This window comes from Armigeres subalbatus, chromosome 1 (assembly GCF_024139115.2).
Source record: "Armigeres subalbatus isolate Guangzhou_Male chromosome 1, GZ_Asu_2, whole genome shotgun sequence".
Lineage (NCBI taxonomy): Eukaryota > Metazoa > Arthropoda > Insecta > Diptera > Culicidae > Armigeres > Armigeres subalbatus.
In genome coordinates this window covers 139,279,628-139,302,456 of record NC_085139.1, presented here as the reverse complement: position 1 = coordinate 139,302,456, position 22,829 = coordinate 139,279,628, and the positions used below count along the sequence as shown (strand labels likewise).

General features: G+C 39.9%; 3 protein-coding genes and 1 non-coding gene across 5 annotated transcripts in view; 1 reads left to right on the top strand and 3 right to left on the bottom strand.

Annotated features, from left to right (window-relative positions):
• Nucleotides 1-5,163, top strand: part of LOC134205176 (uncharacterized) — a 392,624-nt gene extending 387,461 nt beyond the window's left edge. Inside the window, exons 7-8 of the mRNA XM_062680182.1 lie at nucleotides 1,885-3,269; nucleotides 3,331-5,163. Of these exons, the coding sequence (XP_062536166.1) occupies nucleotides 1,885-3,269; nucleotides 3,331-3,539 (1,594 nt within the window). The 3' untranslated portion in view covers nucleotides 3,540-5,163. The remainder of the gene's footprint in view (nucleotides 1-1,884; nucleotides 3,270-3,330) is intronic.
• LOC134205178 (uncharacterized) overlaps nucleotides 1-22,829 on the bottom strand; it is a 429,605-nt gene that overhangs the window by 370,003 nt on the left and 36,773 nt on the right. The window lies entirely within an intron of this gene.
• Nucleotides 1-22,829, bottom strand: part of LOC134205177 (autophagy-related protein 16-1) — a 310,392-nt gene that overhangs the window by 284,205 nt on the left and 3,358 nt on the right. For both annotated transcript variants that reach the window (XM_062680183.1, XM_062680185.1), the window contains exons 2-3: nucleotides 16,840-17,595; nucleotides 16,637-16,779 (exon numbers count right to left, since the gene is read on the bottom strand). In XM_062680183.1, the coding sequence (XP_062536167.1) occupies nucleotides 16,637-16,779; nucleotides 16,840-17,595 (899 nt within the window). The remainder of the gene's footprint in view (nucleotides 1-16,636; nucleotides 16,780-16,839; nucleotides 17,596-22,829) is intronic.
• On the bottom strand, nucleotides 16,468-16,541 carry Trnar-ucg (transfer RNA arginine (anticodon UCG)). The gene has a single exon. It is a non-coding gene; the product is annotated as a tRNA-Arg (tRNA).

Below are 22,829 nucleotides of genomic sequence, written 5' to 3'. Positions count from 1 at the left end.
TGACCACCCACTCAGTCGCACACAGCGGTACGCATTGTAAACACTTACTCACAGCAAGGTCATGAACTTGTGAACCAGGCTCGACCTACACAGCTTATTATGCACCACGGTTATTGCATAAGATCTCCTCTTTCCGATTGTCCCGCACCGGTCGGTAAAACAAATGCGTCCAATGCATCATTTTTTCAACTTGCTCGGTGAACAGTTCTTCGGGGGAATCCACATAGAGATTTTGCACTGGCAGCCGGGTATCGTGAGCTCCCTAGCATTATCTGCCATTTATTATTATTGGCGCTATTCAATTGAGTGCAATCGAGCCTGCGTCGCTGGTTCGTACGAAAGCAAAGGCAAACATTGGACCGTTCTACGATCATGGATTGTGCCTACCCTCGAGGAAAGTTGGGTGGTCAATGCACTAATTAATATGAAGTTTGTGGTGCTGTGTGAGTTACCTCGAGCTGATCATAAAGTAACATATAATAAAAATTATTCAATGATAATTACACAGATATTAATTGAAGCTTTCGCATATTTCCAGAGTGTTGCTTCTACGCGGTATGTTACCACGTACGACGAGAGATACCGTTTGGAGGAGAAATCATTCTTGCGATAAATGTCGCCGTTAGAAGCAGTTTTTTTATGAAACAAACCTGATTTAGCCACTTGGTGATGATATAGCGATTTACGTAATCAGCCACGACACCAACCTTTGCTAGAAGCCCTTTTTTCAGCCGAGCAATAAGATGCGCGATTATGCTGAAGTTGGCTGGGTTTGATTCCCTGTACGGTCTAGGAAATTTTCTGATTAAAAATTTTCTCGGCTTTCCTCGATCATAAAAGTAATACCGTGACAGTAGCATGATATATACGAATGCAAAAATAGTAACTTGACTCATCGCAGTTAATAACTGTGGAAGTGAACACTTAGTCGTGAGGCGGCATTTTCCCAGTAAGGGGTGTAATACCTACAAATAAGAAGAACACCTATTCAGAACACCATTTTCATCATAACTTTTCAATGCAACAACCGAATGTAATTTCTGTCGTCTAAATCGGTTACGGTTCGATCCATCAACACATACATTGACATCATCTGAATCCATCACACTCGATCGAAAGAAATACAAAACATGACTCTTGGAAATTAGAGTTAGACAATGCAACTCTGTTGCACAAGGAAGTGCATGCTAGTATTTTAAATTAAATTCATAAAAAGGTCCTCCCTTTGAATTAGGCGAATCGTAATCCAATTATGATTAAGGTATCCCACTGAGCGGTCTCATGCTCACGTTGTTGCAAATAATTTCCGCCGCCAACGGATCACACATGGGTAGCATCCATCGTTGCCATCGCGATACGCCCATCTCTGTCAGTACAATGGGAATTCAAACGGTCTCAAAGGTCGGGTCATGGTTGTTTACTCGTATTTTTTTCCGTTCCGTCTTGTTAACTGATGATAAAGATGGACCTGGCCTCCAGAGACTGCACGATGAGATAGCCATCGAGAACAGCAAATGTATAATGCCTTTGTGCAGTGCATACAGTCGTCGTTATCGTTGTTTCGATAAAGGAAAAGGGTTAAAGATATTCCAATTATCAACCTCAATCATGCGGTGGTCGTTCGTTACAATAATGGTGTTAGAACATCAGGCATTGGCTAGGTGAAATGAATCGCATACAAGCTTATCTTTGCTTTTCGGCTCTCCGAGACTGCAAACATCATGGCAATGGTGTGCACTTAACAGAGCATTCCATTACGTGTATATAAATAGAAAGTTGGTCCAGTAGTTTTTTTTTTTTTGAAAACGTTAACGCTGCACATTAAACTATAAAAATTGAACCTTCAAATCAACCTTATCTTTGCTTTCTCCTATTTTCCCGCAGGTCCGCCAACTTCTATCAGTCAACCCTTACCTGTGAGCTATCGGATATGGACCGCATCACGCTGGCTGGATCCAGCGCATTCCAAAGTGCTGCAACGTCCGACTACCTGGAGAACAACTGCGCCGAAGAGCCGACGAAACTGTGCGAGTTCAAGCGTATGTCCGGCCGCATTTTGAAGACCGTCGATTCGGTTTACCAGGACGTTGCTAGCGTTGACGAATGCCGTGAGCTATGTTTGAGCTCCCCCTACCGTTGCCACTCGTATGACTACGGAGATACCGGAGATATGGTCTGCCGTCTGTCTCACCACAGCCGTGCCACTCTTGCCGACATACAGGATCCCTACCTGGACGTACCGGAAGCCGCTACTTATGAGCTTTCATCGTGCTATAATGTTTCCATCGAATGTCGCGCCGGAGATATGATTGCCAAAATTCGTACTTCCAAATTATTCGATGGAAAAGTATATGCCAAGGGAGCCCCCAATTCCTGCTCTGTCGATGTTAAGAACTCACTTGAATTTGAACTGCGCATGGCCTATCAGGATATCGACTGCAATGTGCGCCAGAATGGTCTTGGTCGCTATCTCAATGACGTCGTTATTCAGCATCATGACACCATCGTCACTTCTTCGGATTTGGGTCTAGCCGTCACTTGCCAATATGATCTAACCAATAAGACCGTATCGAACGATGTGGACCTAGACGTTACAGGCGATATTGAACCTGCTTTGTCCGAAGAAGTGGTTGTAGACTCGCCCAACGTTGTTATGAAGATTACCTCTCGCGATGGATCGGACATGATGCGTACTGCCGAAGTCGGAGATCCCCTTGCTCTGCGGTTCGAAATCTTGGACCCACAATCGCCATATGAGATCTTCGTTCGTGAACTTGTTGCCATGGATGGAGTTGACAGCAGCGAAATCACCCTTATCGATGCCCGTGGATGCCCAACCGATCACTTCATCATGGGACCAATCTACAAGAGTGCCAACTCCGGAAAAATTCTCCTATCGCATTTCGATGCCTTCAAGTTCCCATCTTCGGAAATGGTTCAATTCCGTGCTCTGGTCACTCCATGTATGCCAACCTGTGAACCCGTGCAATGCGACCAAGACGATTTTGTTGCCGGTGAACTCCGATCCATTGTCTCCTATGGACGTAAACGTCGCTCCATCAATGCCACCGAAGAACATAGTTTCCATCGTCAACGTCGTGAAACTACACATCAGGCTCCTCAGGATGACATGCTACTGGTCCAATCTATCCAGATTACTGATAAATTCGGATTTGAGAAACAACAGCAAGCGAAGCCTAAAATCAGCAGCAGTGAAACAGTGTTTGTTGCTGCATCAGATTCACAAGGAATTTGCGTTAATGGACTCGGTAAGTTCTTAGCAATATGTACACAGAATTCGTCAAATTATGAATATTTCTATTTACACAGGTCTTATTGTTGCCGGAGCTGTATTTCTTTTGGGTCAACTTGCCGTTATTGCCATCTGGACCTTCCTGTGGCAACGTCGCAGGAAGCAGCGTCAGTTCGAGAGTGCATCGATGGGTTCGTCTGTTATGCCAAGCCCTGCAATGGCCGTCAACCGAGGGGATTCCATGTGCAAGCTGTACGACAGTGGCTACGCCGGAAGGCACTTCTAAGCATTCTCTTTCTTCCAACTACATATACAACACATATACCATATAAGGCTGATCTATTTCCACATCCTCGTAATTGACAGATAGATGTCCCCCATATCGAACCCCTTCATTGCACAAAATTCATTATCACACATTTCTAAACTCCCTATAGAGCACATTTACTTGTTTTAGGATTAGTTTTGCATATGATTTTCCTAATGCAGCTCGATTCGAGTTGTGAGGAAAACAGTCTAGCAACAGAACTGCCATTTAATGGTCTACTTATAAATGTAGTATTCTTCCTAATTCACCATCTGCTAAGGAAACTTGATTTGACGAAATTAGTATTGTTGTGTGAGAAAGAATACTAAAAGCTGAATAGCACAAGGACCAGTATTCTCAAGTCTCACCCTCGCGCGCCTTCAAAGTTTCCCTTGAATGCTTATTTCTACACCTCTTTTGACACCATATAGCTCGAAATTGAAAAAAAAATCAGCATTCCATGTAGACGATACTCTTAGGAGGTCTACAGAAGATTAAAAACAACCAACTAATCTTTATGTTTTACATTCCCAGAGGAGAATAGGACGACTGGAGTATAGAGCTCATTTTTATGTGGTACGGATGATTGTGATAGGTGTGTTCTGAAACCGATATAGTATTCTAACAAACAAAATCGAGTTTGCTGAAATTTAATGATGTGTGCGGAATTGATTATGAGTGCGCGTGACTTAGGTTTAACTAATCTATCATTCTCGAAAAAAAAACACATTAACAAAATTATCTTTTCTAACACAAAAAATTATACTCCTTTGTCCTTTTCTCCCGAGCACTGAGCATAGGGAAGAGACGATTTCCCGTAAAGGCCAAACGACACCTAAAGCTTGGAGTTCAAACAAACGCGATCGTTTTGGTTTATTTGAGCTCCACGCGCACAAAAATACTGACCGGAAACGGAAAATCCGAATCAAGCTCTAAGCTCAATTTTAAGCATTTATCATAATTTATTTTTTATTCATTAATCTCCTTACGATTAGTAACCATCAGTGCAGATAACCAACAACACTAGCTGAAACCTCTCCCAATCTGTTTTGTAATTTATTTTAGAACTACTGAAATATATTCTTAATAGTTACAAAACGAATGCAATAAGAGATAAATAGAACAAAAAATCAAATTCAATATTAGCAATGAAACTATACTAACTGACCGTACTTGTAGATTACATAGCAGTAGCAGCAAAAACATAATTAAAATACAGAAGCTTCCCTTATTTCACTATTCCAAGCTATTTATTTATAGTCTCGTAGCTTACTAACCATTCATCATCAAGCATTAATTGTGACTTACAGAAGAAACACACTTGATACAACAAAAATAACATCGAGAAACACCGATTAAAAGTCAAACATTAATATATAATTGCAAAAAAAGGAAAACGAACGTTAGTAAAAATGAAACGTAATTTAAAATCTAATTTTAAGTGAACAATAAAACAAACAGCGATACGAGATCAACGCGAAATATGATCACGAAAAGAATATAATACATAAAATACATATGCATATGTCTTCTATGTATTCGAAAACAACTACACATAATGTAAAACATTATTTTTATGAATAAAATAAAAATTGAAAACATATCCCGGAGACTTTCTTTTAATGTGGAACCTAGTAAATAATTAGTTTTTAAAAATGTACAATAAATCCATTGGCTTTACTTTGTCGATAGCAGAGGTCGATTGATTTTTGATCAAGCACAACGGCCTACTTTCGAATTCGTTTTAAAAAAGTTCCAACCTAACTGGCTGTCAAAACGTTTTTTTTTCGTACTAGTTCCAACCCCAAAGCTGACGGTTTCGCACACACTCTCCAACATGTTGTACAACTTTGATTCCGCCCCCAGGAAATTTGGTTCGGTCGGAGTAAAGTCGGATCGTCTGTGGGCAAGTTGGATGACTGTCGGACGGACGGTTTTAAAGTTGCAAAGTTTGTCGGATGAAATCAAAACAGTTTAAATTTGCTCCGACTTGTGGTGGGCGGAGTCAAATGTTGTACAACCAAGTTGCATTGTGTGTGATGTTGTTGTACAACACTGTTGCTTTCAATTCTCCCGATGGAATACCCAGGAGCAGAAAGTGATTTTAGCGATAATACAGAAAATAAGATAATATGCGATAATAATAATAATATTAATAATAATAGACTAATAATAATAGAATAACAATAAGAATATTAGACTCGTGCGCCGGTGATTTTCTTGCGCCGCCGCCATATGAAAATTTACCACGCCGCTTGGCCACTAGGCCCCTTGTTATACAGCGTATGCTCGGTCAAAAATATTTTGTTCTAAAACCGCCTGACAATTTAGTTATTTAAAAAATGCCCCAAATTTCTGGAGCAACTTCTGGGGGAATTCAGGAAGGAACAACGGAGTTATTTACGAGGGAACAGACGGAGAACATTCTTTTGAAAATCTATCATAACTGGGAAGACAACGGCTGAAGTCACGTGAAACATCTTCGATGGCATTAAAATCCCTTTCTAGACGTGAGCAGTTTTGCGAAGTGTCACGCTTGAAGCTTGATTATAGAAAAATCCATTTCCTGGAAGAACTTACGGAGAAATTACTGGAGGAACTTCCGGAGGAATCCCTGTAGGAACTTCCGGAGGAATTGCTGGAGAAGATGGCGGAGGAATTGCTGGAGAAAATGGCGGAGGAATTCCTGGAAAAACTTCCTGAGGAAATCCAGAAGGAACATCCTGAGGAATTCCTAGAGGAATTTCTTTAGAAATTCCGGAAGATACTTCGGAATTTCTGGAGGAATTTCTGGGGGGCACTTCCGGAAAAACCCGTAAGGGAACTTCCATAGGAATTCCTGGAGGAACTTCCGGAGGGTCCCCTGAAGCAATTTCCGGAGGAACTCCGGGAGAAACTTCCGGAGTAATTCCAGAAGGAATTTCTGGAGGAATTCCGTGAGGAACATCCGGAGGAATTCCGTGAGGAACATCCGGAGGAATTCCGGGAGAACATCCGGAGGAGCTTCCGGTTGAACTCCGGGTTGAACTTTCGGAGCAATTTCTGGTGAAGCTTCCTGAGGAATTCCGGGAGAAACTTTCTGAGAAATTCCTGGAGGAACTTCCAGAGGATATTGCGAAGGATATTGCGAAGGAACTCCGGAAGGGAGTCTCCTGGGAGGAATTTCCGGAGGAACTCCGGGAGGAACATCAGGAGGAATTCCGGGGGGAACATATATAGGAATTCCGGGAGGAACTTTCGGAGGAATTCCGGGAGAAACTTCAAGAGGAATTCCGGGAGGAACTTCTGCAGGAATTCCAGGAGGAACTTCCGGTTGAATTCCGGGTGGAGCTTCCGGAGCAATGCTTGGAGGAACTTCCAGTGGAATTCCGGGAAGAACTTCCTGGAGGAATTCCGGCAAGAACTCTAGGAGTAATTCCGGGAGGAACTTCCGGGAAGAACTTATGGAGGAATTCAGGCAGGAGCTTCCGGAGGAATTCCGGGAGGAACTTATAAAAATTCCGGTAGGAACTTCCGGAAAAATTTCAGGAGGAACTTCTGAAGGCACTTCCGCAGGAATTCCGAGAGTAACTTCCGGAGTAGTTCTTGGAAGAACTTCGGGTGGAATTCCGGGAAGAACTTCCGGAAGAATTCCGGCAAGAACTTCCTGAAAAATTCCGGTGGAAACTTCCGAAGGAATTTCCTGAGGAATCAAGGGAGGAACTTCCGGAGGAAATCCGGGAAGAACTTTCGGAGGAATTCTGGGAGAAACTTGAATTTGGAACTCTGGAGGAATTCCAGGAGGAACTTCCGGAGGAATTTCGGGAGGAACTTCCGGAGGAATTCCGGGAGAATCTTCAGTTGGAATTCCGGGAGGACTTTCCAGAAGAATTCCGAAAGGAGCTTCCGCAGGAACTCCAGGAGGAACTTCCGGTTGAATTCCGGGTGGACCCAGACAACCACACATCGCATAAGAATGCACGATCAAAATCGTTTACCGATCCAAGTTTCATCAGATTCGCATTGTTGTGCAAAGCTCATCAGTTTATTTATAAATTTTCCCGCACAGTAGGCTATTTTACGAGTTTATTCCAGCTTCATTTGTTGACATCGCATATTCCTGCAATCAAACCTCATGAAATCGGATTATCTATCAAACAGAGTTTGTTATCACAAACTACATCGCAATGCATAACGAACAAACTCGCATAAAAATCGTGCACATCGCATACACTTCCGTGCAACGTCGGATAAGAAATACACTTATATCGCCTCCACTTTTGTACGTAAAAAGTGTTTTCGCGACTGGTAAGCTATGAAATTTGTGCGCATAGGCATCGCATAACAGAAAAACAATTCTATTATGCATGCATTCTGGTTGCCTGGGGAGCTTCCGGAACAATTCTTGGAGGAACTTCCGGTGGAATTCCAGGAGGAACTTCCGGAGCAATTTCCAGAGGAATGCCGGGAGGAACTTCCGGAGGAATCCCGGGAAGAACTGTCGGAGTAATTTCGGGAGAACTTCCGGAGGAATTACGGGAAGAACTTATGGAGGAATTCAGGGAGGAGCTTCCGGAGGAATTCCAGGAGGAACTTACGTAGGAATTCCCGGAGGAACTTCCTGAGAAATTCCTGGAGGAACTTCCGGAGAGATTCTTGGAGGATCTTGAACTTGGAAAAATCCAATTCTATTTTCTGGAGGAACTTCCGGAGAAATTCCGGGAGGAGCTTCCGAAGGAGTTCAGGGAGGAACTTCCGGATAAATTCTTATGGAACTTATGGAGGAATTCAGGTAAAGCTTCCGGGAAGAATTTTCGGAAGGAACTTCCGGACGGAACTTCCGGAGAAATTTCTGTAGGGACTTCTGGAGGAACTGCAGAATAAACTTCCGGAGGAACTACGGGAGAAACTTCCGGAGGAACTTCCAGGGAAATTCCGGGATGAGTCACTAAAATTTCAATAACATGCCATTCACGTTCCAATAAAATTCAATTCAATCCACAACCTATCTAATTCTAATCCCATTCCAATTCAAATCCAATCTAATTGGACTCCAATCCAATTCGACTAAAATAAATACTTCCACAAAACAAAAATAAATAAGCACTCTTAAAAGCAAACATTACAATTATAAAAGAAGAATTTTCCCTAAAAAAAATAAAATGTTCCACGAAAAAAAAAAATACAAAGTTTCCATAAGTAAATCAATATTAGCAATAAAAAAATACAAAATTTTCCACAAAATAAATAATTTTATTCCGTAAAAAAAAATATTTTTTTCCCCAGAATGATCAATAAAGAGCAATAAAAAAATAAGAAAATTTCCATAAAGAAATATAAAAAAGCAATCAAACTGTGCTTTTTTCTCCATGGATGACCCCTTCTTTAAAAGCGTTTAAAGTTCATGTAAAATTTCATCAGCTTTATTGCTTTCTTGTATTTTTTATGGAAATTTTCTTATTTTTTATTGCTCTTCATTGATTATTTTGTTGAAAATTTTTATTTTTCTTGGAATTTTTTTTTAATTTTGTGGAAAATTTTGTAATTGTGTAATTGTAATTTAGCAATAAGCTAATATTGATTTATTTAAGGAAATTATGTATTTTTTTCGTGGAACATTTTCATTTCTTTACGGAAAATTCTTCTTTTATAATTGCTATTTTTGCTTTTAGGGTCTGTCTCATTTGGAGAATTAAACTTAAAAGTGACAGTTCGAAAATTAAAAAATCACCCCGTTATAAGAATGGCTGGTGCTACCCAGCAATTCCAATAGGACATCGATGGAAAATGATTCGATATCTGTCAAAATTAATCTTGCTCTGCGAGCAGGGTTATTTGGTAATTATTGAAATGTCACTTTTAAGTTTAATTTCAGTTTAATTATCCAATTGAGACAGACCCTAAAAGTGCTTATTTATTTTTGTTTTGTGGAAAATTCTTAATTGTTTATGGAAATTTTGTTTCATTTGTGGAAATTTTATATTTATTTATTGCTCATACCCTGATTTCTTTATTGGCATCTTCCTTATTGTTTATGGAAAATTTCAAATTTTTAATGGAAATTTTATTTTGCTACCAATCCAATTCTATTCCAATTCAGTATTCGTGAAAAAGCATCAAACACATCAGCATATACAGAAAGAAAATGACCAAATATTACGTTTGGTGGAGTTTCGGTTGTACCAACTGTTCGTCAGACGGTTGTACAAACTAAATAGGTCGCACAAACTTGGGGGCGGAGTCAAAGTTGTACAACATGTCGGAGCGTGTGTGGGGCCCCTATTGTTTCGCAGATAACGAACATTTACGATGAATTTGAGAAAAGTTCAAGCGTATGGGTAAGAGTTCAGCGCAGGTGAAGAAAACGGCCCTAATCGCAGGACAATTTGTTTTAAACAGAATTATATTGGGCTTCCGATAAATCATTTGCAATTTGCTCGCAAATTGTCCCATTGACTATTTAAGTAGTGCTTCCAAAAGATCATACGGTATTTCTTCAAAAAATTTGTTCGTGAGTTTTTTCATAATTTTCTTTGAGAATTCTGCCAAATTCCAGGCATTTCTTCATATTTTTTCAAGGAATACATCTGAAAATTCCTTCAAAAATTCCTACGAAATTTCTTCTACGAATTTCTCTGAAAGTTCCTCCAGGAATTCCTCCGAAAGTCCCTCCTAAAATTCCTCCAGAAGTCCCTCCAGATATTTCTTCAGAAGTCCATCCAGGAGTCCCTCCGGAAGTTCCTCCGGGAATTCCTCCAAAAATTCTTCCAGAAATTCCTCCGGAAGTTCCTCCAGGCATTCCTACGAAAATCCTTACAGGAACTCCTCTAGAAGTACCGAAGTTCCGGGAGTCCCTTCAAGAATTCCTCCGGAAGTTTCTCCAGAAATACTTCCGGAAGTCCCCCCAGGAATTCCCCCAAAAGTTCCTCCAGAAATTCGTCTGAAAACTCCAGAAATCCCTCTAAAAATTCCGGCGGAAGCTCCTCCGGGAATTCTTGCGGAAGTTCCTCCGAAAATTCTTCAAGGAATTCCTCCTAAAGTACATACAGAAATTCCTCCAAAAATACCTCCGCAAGTCCTTTACAATAATTCCTCCAGAAGTTATTCTAGAAATTCGTCCGGAAATTCCTCCAAAACTTCCTCCGGAAGTCCTCGTAGCAATTAATCTGAAAGTTCCTCCAGGTATTGCTCCGAAAGTTCCTACAGGAATTCCTCTGGAAATCCCTTCAGAAATTCCTCATGAAGTTCCTTCAGATATTCCTCCGGAAGTCCTTCCAGAATTTCCTCGGTTAGTCCCTTCAAGAATTCCTCCGAAAGTTCCTCCAAGAATTCCTTTAAAAAGTCCCTCAAGAAATTCCTCCGGAAGTTCCTCCAAGAGTCCCTTCGGAAGTCCCCAACAATTCCTTCGGAAGTCCCTCCAAAAATTCGCAAGGAAGTTTCTCCAGGAATTCTTCCGGAAGTTCCTCTAGGAATTCCTCCGAAAGTTCTTTCAGGAATTCCTTTAAAAAGTCCCTCCAGAAATTCCTCCGGAAGTTCCTCCAAGAGTCCTGTCGGAAGTCCACAAGAGTTCCTTCGGAAGTCCCTCCAAAAATTCTCAAGGAAGTTCCTCCAGGAATTCTTCCGGCAGTTCTTCCACGAATCCCCCCGGCAGTTCTTCCACGAATCCCCCGGCAGTACTTACAGGAATTCCTCCGGAAGTTCCTCCGAGAATTCCTCCTGAAGTTTCTCCGGGAGTTCATCCGGGAATTTTTCCGGAAATTCCTCCGGGAATTCCTCCGAAAGCTCCTTCAGGAATTCTTCCGGAAGTTCCTCCAGGAGTTCCTCCGGAAGCTCCTCCGGACCCATCAGGTACAATATTCATTGATCCTCAGCAATTAGAGTTTGCGTTAGATTGCGCAAATCATAATAAATTGCTTCGTACCCATTCTTAGTACTTTCATAAATTTTCATTGCAGATAATCATTTATATTTCAGGGTGGCCAGTGAATATTGGAGTTCGAATTCCCGGTTTTTTCCCGGTTTTCTCCCGAAATTTTGAAAAATTTCCCGATACAAAAATACATATATTTAGGAAGAAAAAAATCAGAATGGTTATATACTAGATACGACCGCCCGACGTAAACTATGTAAAACAGATCATAAGATAATTATTTTGGTTAGAGCCTAGAGTGATTGAAATTTTGACTTTTGCGCTCCCTTATGCTTGAAGGGGCCTTCCTTAGCCGTGCGGTAAGACGCGCGGCTACAAAGCAAGACCATGCTGAGGGTGGCTGGGTTCGATTCCCGGTGTCGGTCTAGGCAATTTTCGGATTGGAAATTGTCTCGACTTCCCTGGGCATAAAAGTATCATCATGTTAGCCTCATGATATACGAATGCAAAAATGGTAACCTGGCTTAGAAACCTCGCAGTTAATAACTGTGGAAGTGCTTAATGAACACTAAGCTGCGAGGCGGCTCTGTCCCAGTGTGGGGATGTAATGCCAATAAGAAGAAGAAGAAGATGCTTGAACGATAACATTTGCTGTTTTGGTTAACCTCCTAAATTTTCAACTGAATTGGTTATAATATAACTGAGTACGAGCAGTTTGAAGTTTGTATGGAAATTACTATAGAAAACTCCTCGTATGTGAGAGATCGTTACGTGAGGCGGATCACTAACTATTTAGGGGAAGATCTCCCAGCGCCGGACACCTTCCAATACCGGACTCTTCTTAAAACGACACTACTTGCTTCATCTTATTAAGTACAAAAGGAAGCTATTGAACAGGCTTCTAACGGCAAGGAATATCAGATCTTCATGTGATAAACTTTGTACAAAACTACACTTACTTCAATTCAATTGTTTCTTCTTTTTTTTTGTTAAATATCTTGGCTGTGCATATGCACAGCATATGTTTCGAAATGGACAAATTGATATGAAATTTGCGAAAAAGAATCCACGTGTCTTGGAGGGACTCGAACCCTCAACCTCCTACTCTCTAGATAGGCGTGATAACCCCTACACAACAAGACCACTTAAAGGTCACGTTTGCGGAAAAGCCATCAGAATCCGAGTACCAACCTCCACCGCGGTTAGCTCTCTTTTTTGCAAATTGAATATCTTTCGGATGCTTTATTTGTCCAATATCCAGATATTTAACAAAAAAAATGGTTTTCGTACGGCCGAGTTGCCGAATAATATGCAATTAATTGTTTCTTCTTGCTTAGAAAGCCACAGAAATTAGCAGAAACAAAAATTGAAGAGGACATTGAAAAAGGTGGGAATTTGGATTAGGATGTAAAAAATTTAGCTGAAGAGTCAAATAAGCTCCACTAACAATTTTTAATATTTACAACTTAAAGCACGTGAATAATATTACTATTCTGAATTATGTCTTTACTCATGTAACAGGAACTTAGTCACATTTGAACATGATGCAATAGTGTCCGGTACTAGGAGACATTTTTCTGAATCGTAAAATTTTTCACCAAAATTCATCGTCGCAAAACGTGTTCAAATGATCAAATATAGTTTGTATGAATCATCAATGGTCAACAGTCATATTCTGTGTTCCTTTCTTCTATCTATTCTTCCTTTGAGGCAATATAACTCACGAAGAGGATGACCGATTTGCGAGATTTCCTCACTAATCGATTCGTATTGGGATCAGCTGTGTTTCTTTATGCATAAGGTTAGTAAATTTTAAAGGAAAAGTTGGGAAAATTGTCAAAATACAATATTAAGGCGAGTTTGGAGAAAACCTAATGCGATCGCTCGAAAAATGATCTAGAGTGCGGCGTCGTCGCAATCAACGCAGAAAATGACATTTCGAACGTTAAACGAAAATACCCGAGCAACGCAGGGTACGTTCTGCTAGTATGGTATAAAAGGAAATATAATCCGGATAGTTAAAGTTTTTTTTGTTTAATGGCTTATGTGTCCGGCACTGGAGGATCTCCCCCTAAATATAATCAACCCGAAGACTTCGTAGAATATTTCTAAATCTGTAAGACGATTGTTGTTGCGAACCGATCGGATTTTCGTAAGCAAAGTTATAAAGAAAATAAAACTGCTCATTATTGATGTTATTCTTTCACGTGCTCAATTGAATTTCCCACGATTTAGTATTTCCTTAATAATTTTTCTTGCAAGCAGCGAATTGTTTCGCAATAAAGACGATTTATTCACTTGCTAAGTTTCCTATGTTGCCAACGTACTTATATATTTTTAGATATTAATGACCAACGTTGCAAAACGGTTTTCCGAAAAATTTACTGTTTTCATAGTAATTCTCATACAAGCTTCAAACTGCGCGTGCGTGCTTAGTCAAATTACAACCATTGGGATGTTGGATATATGGGGTCGGGAGGTAGCGAGGTTTGTATATGTAAACGTTTTGCCGCGTGTAATGTGTAGTTTTTCCGCAAATCATGTTCGATCGCACACCAATCCATTTATGTTTCGAACAAAATTGGCGTAACTCACTATATATGAAAATGGTTGGATATGACAATTTAAAATTTTCATTTAAAAACCCCAAATTTATTATTCCGCAGTGGTGATGATGCTTTTCTCCGATTGTTATTCGACTTAAAGTGATTAATGCATTTCATAGTTAATTGCCTATTAAATGGCGATTAAATGCTTTTGAAGTGTTTTTTTTAAGGGATGCTGCCTAAATAGTAGGATACACGCTAACTTTCACCTACTCAGTGACTGAGTAAAATTGCATTGCTCTCTCTTTCTATCCCACAGAAATTTTACTCAATTTCCTTCAAAAAGTTAGAGTGTTTGTTTAAAATTGATCAATTTTAATATTCACTTCTTGCTTACATGAACATGTCCAGCATCTGTAGCACTTTTTCATAAACACTACTTTTTTGCTCCGACCGCGGTCATTGCTCTGGTTCTGTTTTGTACTTTTTGTGCGAATCATCGCACAAAAGTAGAGCGCAAAAACCAACCGCAGACGGCGGTCGTAACGAAACTGTGAAATTTTACTGGGTTGGTGAAGATTTGAAAATTTTAATGTTTTTTCGTTGACAATCAATAATTCCAATAGGCTTAAAAAATTGCTGGAGAGTTGCCGATTCGATTGATAATAAAATCTCGAAAATCCATTGAAAGATAAAGGAGCTATTAGCGTTTGAAATCTATCCTAATTTCGTGACGGTCTCGAATTTTGAAATTTCAGTTTTACACCCTGTATCAGAGTCTTCCCCTTAGACGTAGTTTACGTCAAAAAACGAAGCAGTTCCCTTAGTTTGAATTTTAACGATGCTCATTTTTTTGTGTAAATATTGTTCTACCAAACACGTTGTGAGTAGACTCCACTAGCTGTCGGTTCGGTTCAGTTTTTAAAATAAAACGCATTTTACTCAAGAAAACCATCATTTGCATTTTTTTAGCATTTTCACATATTCTAGTATCACTCGCACGAATTTAAGCTTCTTATATCACATTTTTATAGGAGGTAATCACATTTTTCTGATTCTCATAATCCACAAACTACAACTATCACTTCACAACGATCCTATCTTCTTGTTCAAATGCTCAGCGTAGTACAGAAACTCGCATGCATTAGCACCTGTCGGGAACATCAGTTCCTTTAAATGCTCGTCCATGAATCATAATAAATAAAACACCAAACCACAGATTTTTTGTTATTCTGACCTTTTCTCACAGTTAACACAGATTTTATCCGAAAGAATAGCAACTTCTTAAATCTCTGTCCGGTAATAGTTTTCACGACAATGAAGTCTATTACGAATTGCCAAATCGACATCTATCAAACAAATGAAAAATCTGACAAAAAAACTGAATGGCGTACCAAAATCGGATGATACTCGTTATAGGGCATATCCATGCTACTAATCGACTGCGTTTGAGGTGATATTTCAATGCAGTGACAGAGTAGTTGAACGTTTTCAAATGAGCGAAAACCAAACATGAATCACAAGAATTGATAATAGTCTTTTGATACCGTGATGATAGAACTTTCGCTTAGTTGTAACATATGAAAACCGTAGGTCTTCTATATATAAGCATCGAAATAGACAATTATTTTAGATGAGAAATGAGCCTTGGGCTCAGTGCCGGGCCGGTTATGTCTAGCCTTTGGATTTATCAAAACATGCAGTTGACACCACGGCAAAAACACATTTTTTTCACAATGCACTGCTCACTTATTGTAACGCGTAGCATACGACAAGCATCTGTTCATTTTGATCTTCTTTACCGAATTTCCCCTCATGCAACGCAGCATCCAAAAAGCATCCCTACACATTATATAGCATCTCTAGCGTCTGCGCAGCATCCACGTGGGATGCCCCTAACCCTAACACATAATGTCCTTGTTCACTACAACTGCTGCTCACATTTCCCCCTTTTATTTTCATCTGAACCTATACCAATTAGGGTAACCGTTCACATAATAGAATTTTTAGGATTCATTATTGTTCATTTTCAGTATGTTATTTGTCTTTGTAGTGTGCGATTTAAACAATCTTCAGAAATCACTTGAAAGCCATTGAAGAAAAAAAAGTAGGTATCATAAAAATAACTCAAATGCAAAGAAGAAATCTATTGTTAAACATTAGCAAACTATTTTTGCTAACAATTTAAGCAAAATAAAGGCATCATATTTTTTTAGAACTTTTTTTAAACAAAAACAAGTTATCAATAAATGTATTTATATATTTTAGATTTTACATCACTTTCGATATTTTGGAACTATCTCCTCATGGTTTCACTAACATCTTCACTATTGGCACAAATACCCTATTTTTGTGTTATCACATTAATGAATATAGTTTCGTTCTGTTTCAACTAGAAATAAAAATAAATCAAGATGTAGATTGTAACAGATTTTATTCACATTAATACGTAACGAATACTGTAACGATCTGCCTTACAAACTATACGTGAAAAAAAAATTGATACTGTATACGACCGTGACAGGACTCGAACCTGCAATCTTCGGATTCGAAGTCCGACGCCTTCATCCATTAGGCCACACGGTCGGACACCATCTGTTATCCCAACGGAAAGATTGCTGCTACCAACTTCAGCACATAGCGACGGAAAATGTTGCAAATGTTCAAAATTATTTACTTACCCTAAGACGTTGATCTGAAACAGTCCATACACGACTCGCAAAATCATTCGATGCAGCCAAAATCAATGAACCGGTGCTATCAAATTCTAATGAATTGATACCTTGATTACTTCCAACCAAGGCACCCCTTGGTTCACAAATGCCTACAAAAAGAGCATAATGTTACATTTTTATTCTTTTAGCGAACAAACAATAAAACTTACCTTTTCCCACATCCCACAGTTTGACTTTTCTATCAGCACCTCCGGTAGCCACTACTCGCTCTACCGGACTCCAACGGACTGCATTCACTTCACCATCATGAGCGTCAAATTTAAACTCTATTCCCTCTGGAGGGCCGTCAGAGCCAAAATCGAATCGATCCATATCGGATCCGATTCCACCTAACGACGATGGCCCGGGAATATCCTTGATTGCACGCTCGAGCTCACTTTCAATTCTTGCTTTCTTTTCTTTGAAAAATTTGTCATTTTCCTTATTCATGATTTCCGCATCGCGTGACTTGTACTCCATCAGCAATGCCAACAATTTATTGTTCTCATCTTGAACCGCCCTCAATTTTTCTTCCGCAGCATTAGCACGTAACTGTGAAGCTAATGACTCGTCCTTGATTGTGATGTGCAAAGTCTTAAGCTCTTCCAGCTCATCTCTGATAGCCACATTCATTGCACACTGTTCCGCAAGAAATCTTTCTTTCTCGTTAAGGGTTCGTTGTAATTCAGTAAGCTTCTGGTTCAAAGTAATGATCGATTGCGAATGTTCGCCTTTGCGCTTATGGAGATCGGTTAGCTCTTCCTGTTGAGCTAGGACTTTTTTCTCGAGCGCTTGGATTTGAGCGTTGGTGATGGCTGCCAGATCAGCTCCGGCTGTTCCACCAGAGCTGTCGCGAATCTTTTTGTCAATTTTGAGTTCCAGATTTTCCTGGCGAAGTTTAGCAGCAGCGTCGAATAGGCGGTTATCTGAAATACAGAAATACAAGAGTTATTTATAAGGATAAGGAACAATGATTTTGATTTCTACGGGAAATCAAAATAATTGAAAGTTATTTAACTACAATACTTTTAACTGCAATTCGAAAGTTAAGTCATTTTTGCAGTTATCTGACAGCTGAACTTCAAAACGATTTCAATGTCGATGATAGCTGCATTGCACCATTAGGTGCACTTCTATTGCATCTGACGTCGTCTAAAAATCATTGAGTCGTCTAGAATGCGCCGCAGTTATCGAACGGCATTCGCTAACCGAAACGAAAACATGTTACAGTTAGTGTATTGTCCATAAGACATTCTTGGGAAATTGCTGAAAGTGACATACGATAGAACTGGTAATTTGGCTGAAAAAGTCGTTTGCCCTAGCAGGTCGTTTGACCGAAGAGGTCATCAGCCCGAAAATGCCGTTTGATCGAAATGGTCGTTTGACAGAATAGGTCATTTGGCCGAAAATATCCGTTTGGATTAACAGGTCATACGGCCAAATGTCAATAACTGAACGAGTATTTTTCTTTTTTTTTTTTTTTTTCGAGAGTTGACCAGTTGTAGTCTTAATAGACTGGTATCTCGGCTGGGCTCTCCATGTGATACACAATACTAGCAGACGACTCAAGCTATGTTGCTCACTAGGTCACTGCGGCCTGGGTTTGTATTGTGATCATACCCATACATTATTCTTTCTATCTACAGTCTGCCAATTATAAACCGAACAAATAATGGAAGCTCAACATGTACATAGATGTTTTCTGAATAAGTAGTTAACATGTAAATTTAATTATTAGTTACTTGGAGCCGACATTCAATACCTAATAGTAGTCTATGTTGACAACGGGTGATACTGTTGCCATTTCCAAGTAACAATTTCGAATAAAGATGTAATGATATCATTCTGGTAGGGTAGTTTCAAAATAGATTAATTTAAGTACTATTGTAATAAATGGACACATTGAAGAGCTTCCCTTATTTTAACACGGTTGAGTATCGGATGTTTGTCAATACGTCGTCGAGTTAATTGTATCCTATCAGTCACAGTAATGTCATATGTTAAAGTTTCAGTAGTCTAATAGTGATCATTATACAAAATTTCTGTCCAGTTGTTCCGTAATTGCTTTTTTTGGTCAAGTTCTATTCCTTTTCTAATATTCAAACCTTTATTATTTATTAAAATAATGAGGTCTAAAATTCAGTTATTCAGATTCAGGGTATACAATATTCAATATAATAGTGGATGAACGCATCATATGGTCTATCCTCATTTCCGTAAGTGGTCAAGTTATTAGTCTTGTAGCAATAATAGTGGTACTAGTTATTCTCTATCTTGTGAGTGCAATGGTCTCAATTAACTATTCTAAACAGAACTCTGTCTCTTGTCTTTCTGTCCACCGATGGTCATGTATTTATTTTCGTTTTTATTATTTATTTGATATCTTTAAATTTCAGTCATTTATTTTACTATCGGTCATTTATTTTATTATAAGGTAAAGGTCAGCGAATTTGTCTTAATACGAGAAACACTAAGTCATGTCCCCTATATATCCGCTAATTTTTCTAACTAACCTAATAGAAGGAAGAGAGAAACAGTTTTTTTGCGTTGATCCATGCAGCTAGAGACTAAAATAAAAAGATTATCGAGAAGATATAATAGATACATTCACTATCTCCAATGCCAAATTAGTAAATCTACAAATTCTACTTTCAACTACTAAAATTCTACTTCAGCTATACGGGTACAAAATGAATTAATAACTGAACGAGTAATTAAGTCAAAAATTTCTATCCGTTTGGCCTAATAACATTTACGGTGAAAAGCCCTTTTTGAAAAACGACCGTTGAACGAAATTTCGTAACCTCTCTACTTTTTAAGTCGATACTGGCCTTTGAGCCAAAAATCTTCTGAACGAAACTGTTATCAGGTCAAAAATGGTTTGACCGAAAGCGACATACAACCGACATTAATCAAAACTGTCGTTTGGTAGGAATGGCCATTTGGCCCGGTAATGTCCTTTCTGCAAAACAACCCTTTTGTCCAAACGGCATTTTTTGTCAAATGACCTATTCGGCTATACGCCATTTTGGCAAAATGATCGATTCAACCAGCCGAACGACACTTTCCAAAAAAGGTTGCAGTAGGACATTTTTGGGCCAAATGGCTCTTTCTGCCAAATGACAACCCAGACAACCCCACATCGCATAAGAATGCACAATTAAAATCGTTTACCGATCCAAATTTTATCAAAATCGTATTATAAAGCAAAGTTCATCAGTTTATTTATTAATTTTCCTGATGATCTATTGATGATCTATTCGGTCTAACGACTTTTTCGGCCGAACGGCATTTTTTAACCAAAGGACCTGTTAGGGCAAACAACTTTTCACAGGTCCGGCCAAATGTTCCTTTTGGCTGTAAGTCGTTTTCGGTCAAACAAGATTTGACCTGATAACAGTTTCCGTTAAACGTTTAGTTTTGTTAAATGGTACTTGGCTAGATGTCTTTTGGTCTAAAGACCAGTATCAACTTAAAAGTAGAAAGTCTACGGAATTTTGTTAAATGGTCAATTGACAAAAAGGTCATTTAGTTAAAAGAGTAGCCATTTTTGAGAATATTACCCGTTCACCAAATGGCCCATTCTGTCAAAAATCCATTTCGGCTAAACGGCATTTTCGGCCAACGATCGTTTCGGCCAAACGACCTGTTAGGGAAAACGGCCTTTTCGGCCAAATTACCAGTTCGGCCGCCTGTCGCTTTCGGTCAATGGAGTTTCCCAAGAATTTCTTATCAAAAAATGGGATCAATAGAGTTTCCCAAGAATTTTTTAAAGAAAAGAAAGAAAACTGAAAGAATTTCCTGAAGAAATAAAAGAAAATCCTTTAAAATTCCGAGCATTTTTTTGTAAAGTTGGTAACGCCAAACTAGCCGTTACGTTAAAGCGTTAAAGCATCCCTTTTACCAGTCACAATTTTCTGTGTAAATTTCAAAGAATACTCAACAGAAATTGAATGGAATTTTCATGAAAATCATTGGACGAAAAATTATCTGGAGTTGCAACGTGATGTTGTAGAGATCTATCAGTAAATTATACGGAACTTCCACCGAATTTCCACAGAAAATTTTGCGGATTTCTTCAAATTTAAATCAGCGTTGGAAATTATAGATCAGCGGCGTGGAAAATTTTAAACGGCGGCACGCCGTGGCAGCATCTCTACTCACAGAAAGACCACGTGCTGATCGACGGACGACATTCTTTGGATGCTATAGATGTAAGGTCCCTCAGAGGTCCGAACATTGTCTCGGATCACTACCTTGTAGTTGCAAAAATTCGGGCGCGACTTTCCAGCGTCACGAATTCACGAAACAACAGAACGATGCCTTTCAATATCCAACACTTGTCAGATGAAGAAGTTGCAGCACAGTACCACCAGAATCTGGACGAGCGGAATGGAAATGTCACCGGATCTGGCGGCGTCAACAGATTACGGGAAAATATCCACGAAGCTGTGACTACAACAGCGCAGGAAGTGTTAGGCAATACACAGCGACGCCAACGAAATGGTTGGTTCGATGAGGAGTGTCAGCGAGTGACGGACGAGAAAAATGTTGCTAAGAGTCGATTGCTAGTGGCTCGTACCCGTTCCGTACAGTGTAGCAAGGGCAGAAGAGAAACGAATCCACCGCATACAAAAGGCTTCACGAAGAGAATGTTATAACTGAAGCGCAGGAGAACATGGATAGAAACGATATGCGGAGGTTTTACGCAACTGTCAATGGCGCGCGGCATAAGACTGCGCCAGTGCCCGCCATGTGCAATGATTGAGAGGGGAAATTGCTGACAGACAAGACTATACCGGCAGCCAGGAGGAAGGAGCACTTCGAAGATTTGTTGAGCGGTGAAAATGAAGGTTATTAAGGAACAGGATGGACATAGTCGGCGACGGTCAAGCTGTGGAACCACCAATGCTGAACGAGGTAATCTGTAATCTATAAAAAAAAAAAAGGCACAGCCTAGAGTGTGCCAATTACAGCGGGATCACCCTTCTGAACTCGGCGTACAAAATCCTGTTGCGTATCCTGTTTAACAGACTGAGACCGCTTGAGGAGTCCTTCGTTGGCGAATACCAGGCTGGTTTTCGTGAAGTCCGATGAACGACGGATCAGATGTATAGCCTGCGGATGATCCTTGATTAATTCCAAGAGTACAACTTGCAGACTCACCATCTGTTCATTGATTTCAAAACAGGTACGATTAAGTGAAAATAAATTGGCTGTATATCCGAATATAGTTTTCCGGCGAAACTGATTACACTGATACGTGCAACGTTGGATCAAGTATTTGGATTGCAGACGAAGTGTCAACCTCGTTTGTGACCTTAGACGAATTGAAGCAGGGTGATGCACTTTTGAATTTATTGTTCAACATTGCATTCGAGGGTGCTATTAGGAGATCTGGCGTGCAGAGGAACGGCACTATCATCACACGGTCGCATATGCTCCTAGGCTTTGCGGACGACATCGACCTCATTCAAATCGATCGCATAGCAGTAGAGGATCCTTCTGTCCCACTGCAGAGGGAGACCGCGATGATAGGCTTAACCATTAACTCTACCAAGACAAAGTACATGGTCGCAGGTAGAGATAGAGAAAAACCTAGTGGTGTTGGTGCTGAGGTAGTGCTTGAAGGGGATGTGTTTGAAGTTGTTGAATTTCTTGGAACGCTTGTGACATGTGACAATGACGTTTCCCGTGAAGTGAAAAGACCTATTGCGAATAGGAGCTTTTACGGATTACTCAACCAGGTTAGGTCCCGCATCATGCAGACGGAAACGAAATTTGCTCTATAGAATATTCTGATTCTACCAGTGGCCCTTTATGGACATGAAGCATGGACGTTAAGAGAGACGGACCGGAGAGTTTCTGGGGTTTTCGAGCGAAAAGTGCTGCGTACAATACTCGGAGAGAAACAAGAAAATGGTGTGTAGCGCAGACGCATGAATCACGAGCTGTATCACATATACAAAGAAGAAAATATTGTGAATCGTATAAAATACGGCAGACTTCAGTGGGCTGGTCACTTAGTGTGAATATCGGAAGAAAGAATAGCGAAAACAATATTCAAAAGAGAACCAGATAGAGGCTGGCGACTTCGTGGAAGGCCTCGAACACGCTGCCTGCACGCGGTGGAATCGCACCTGCGGACCCTAAACGGTTG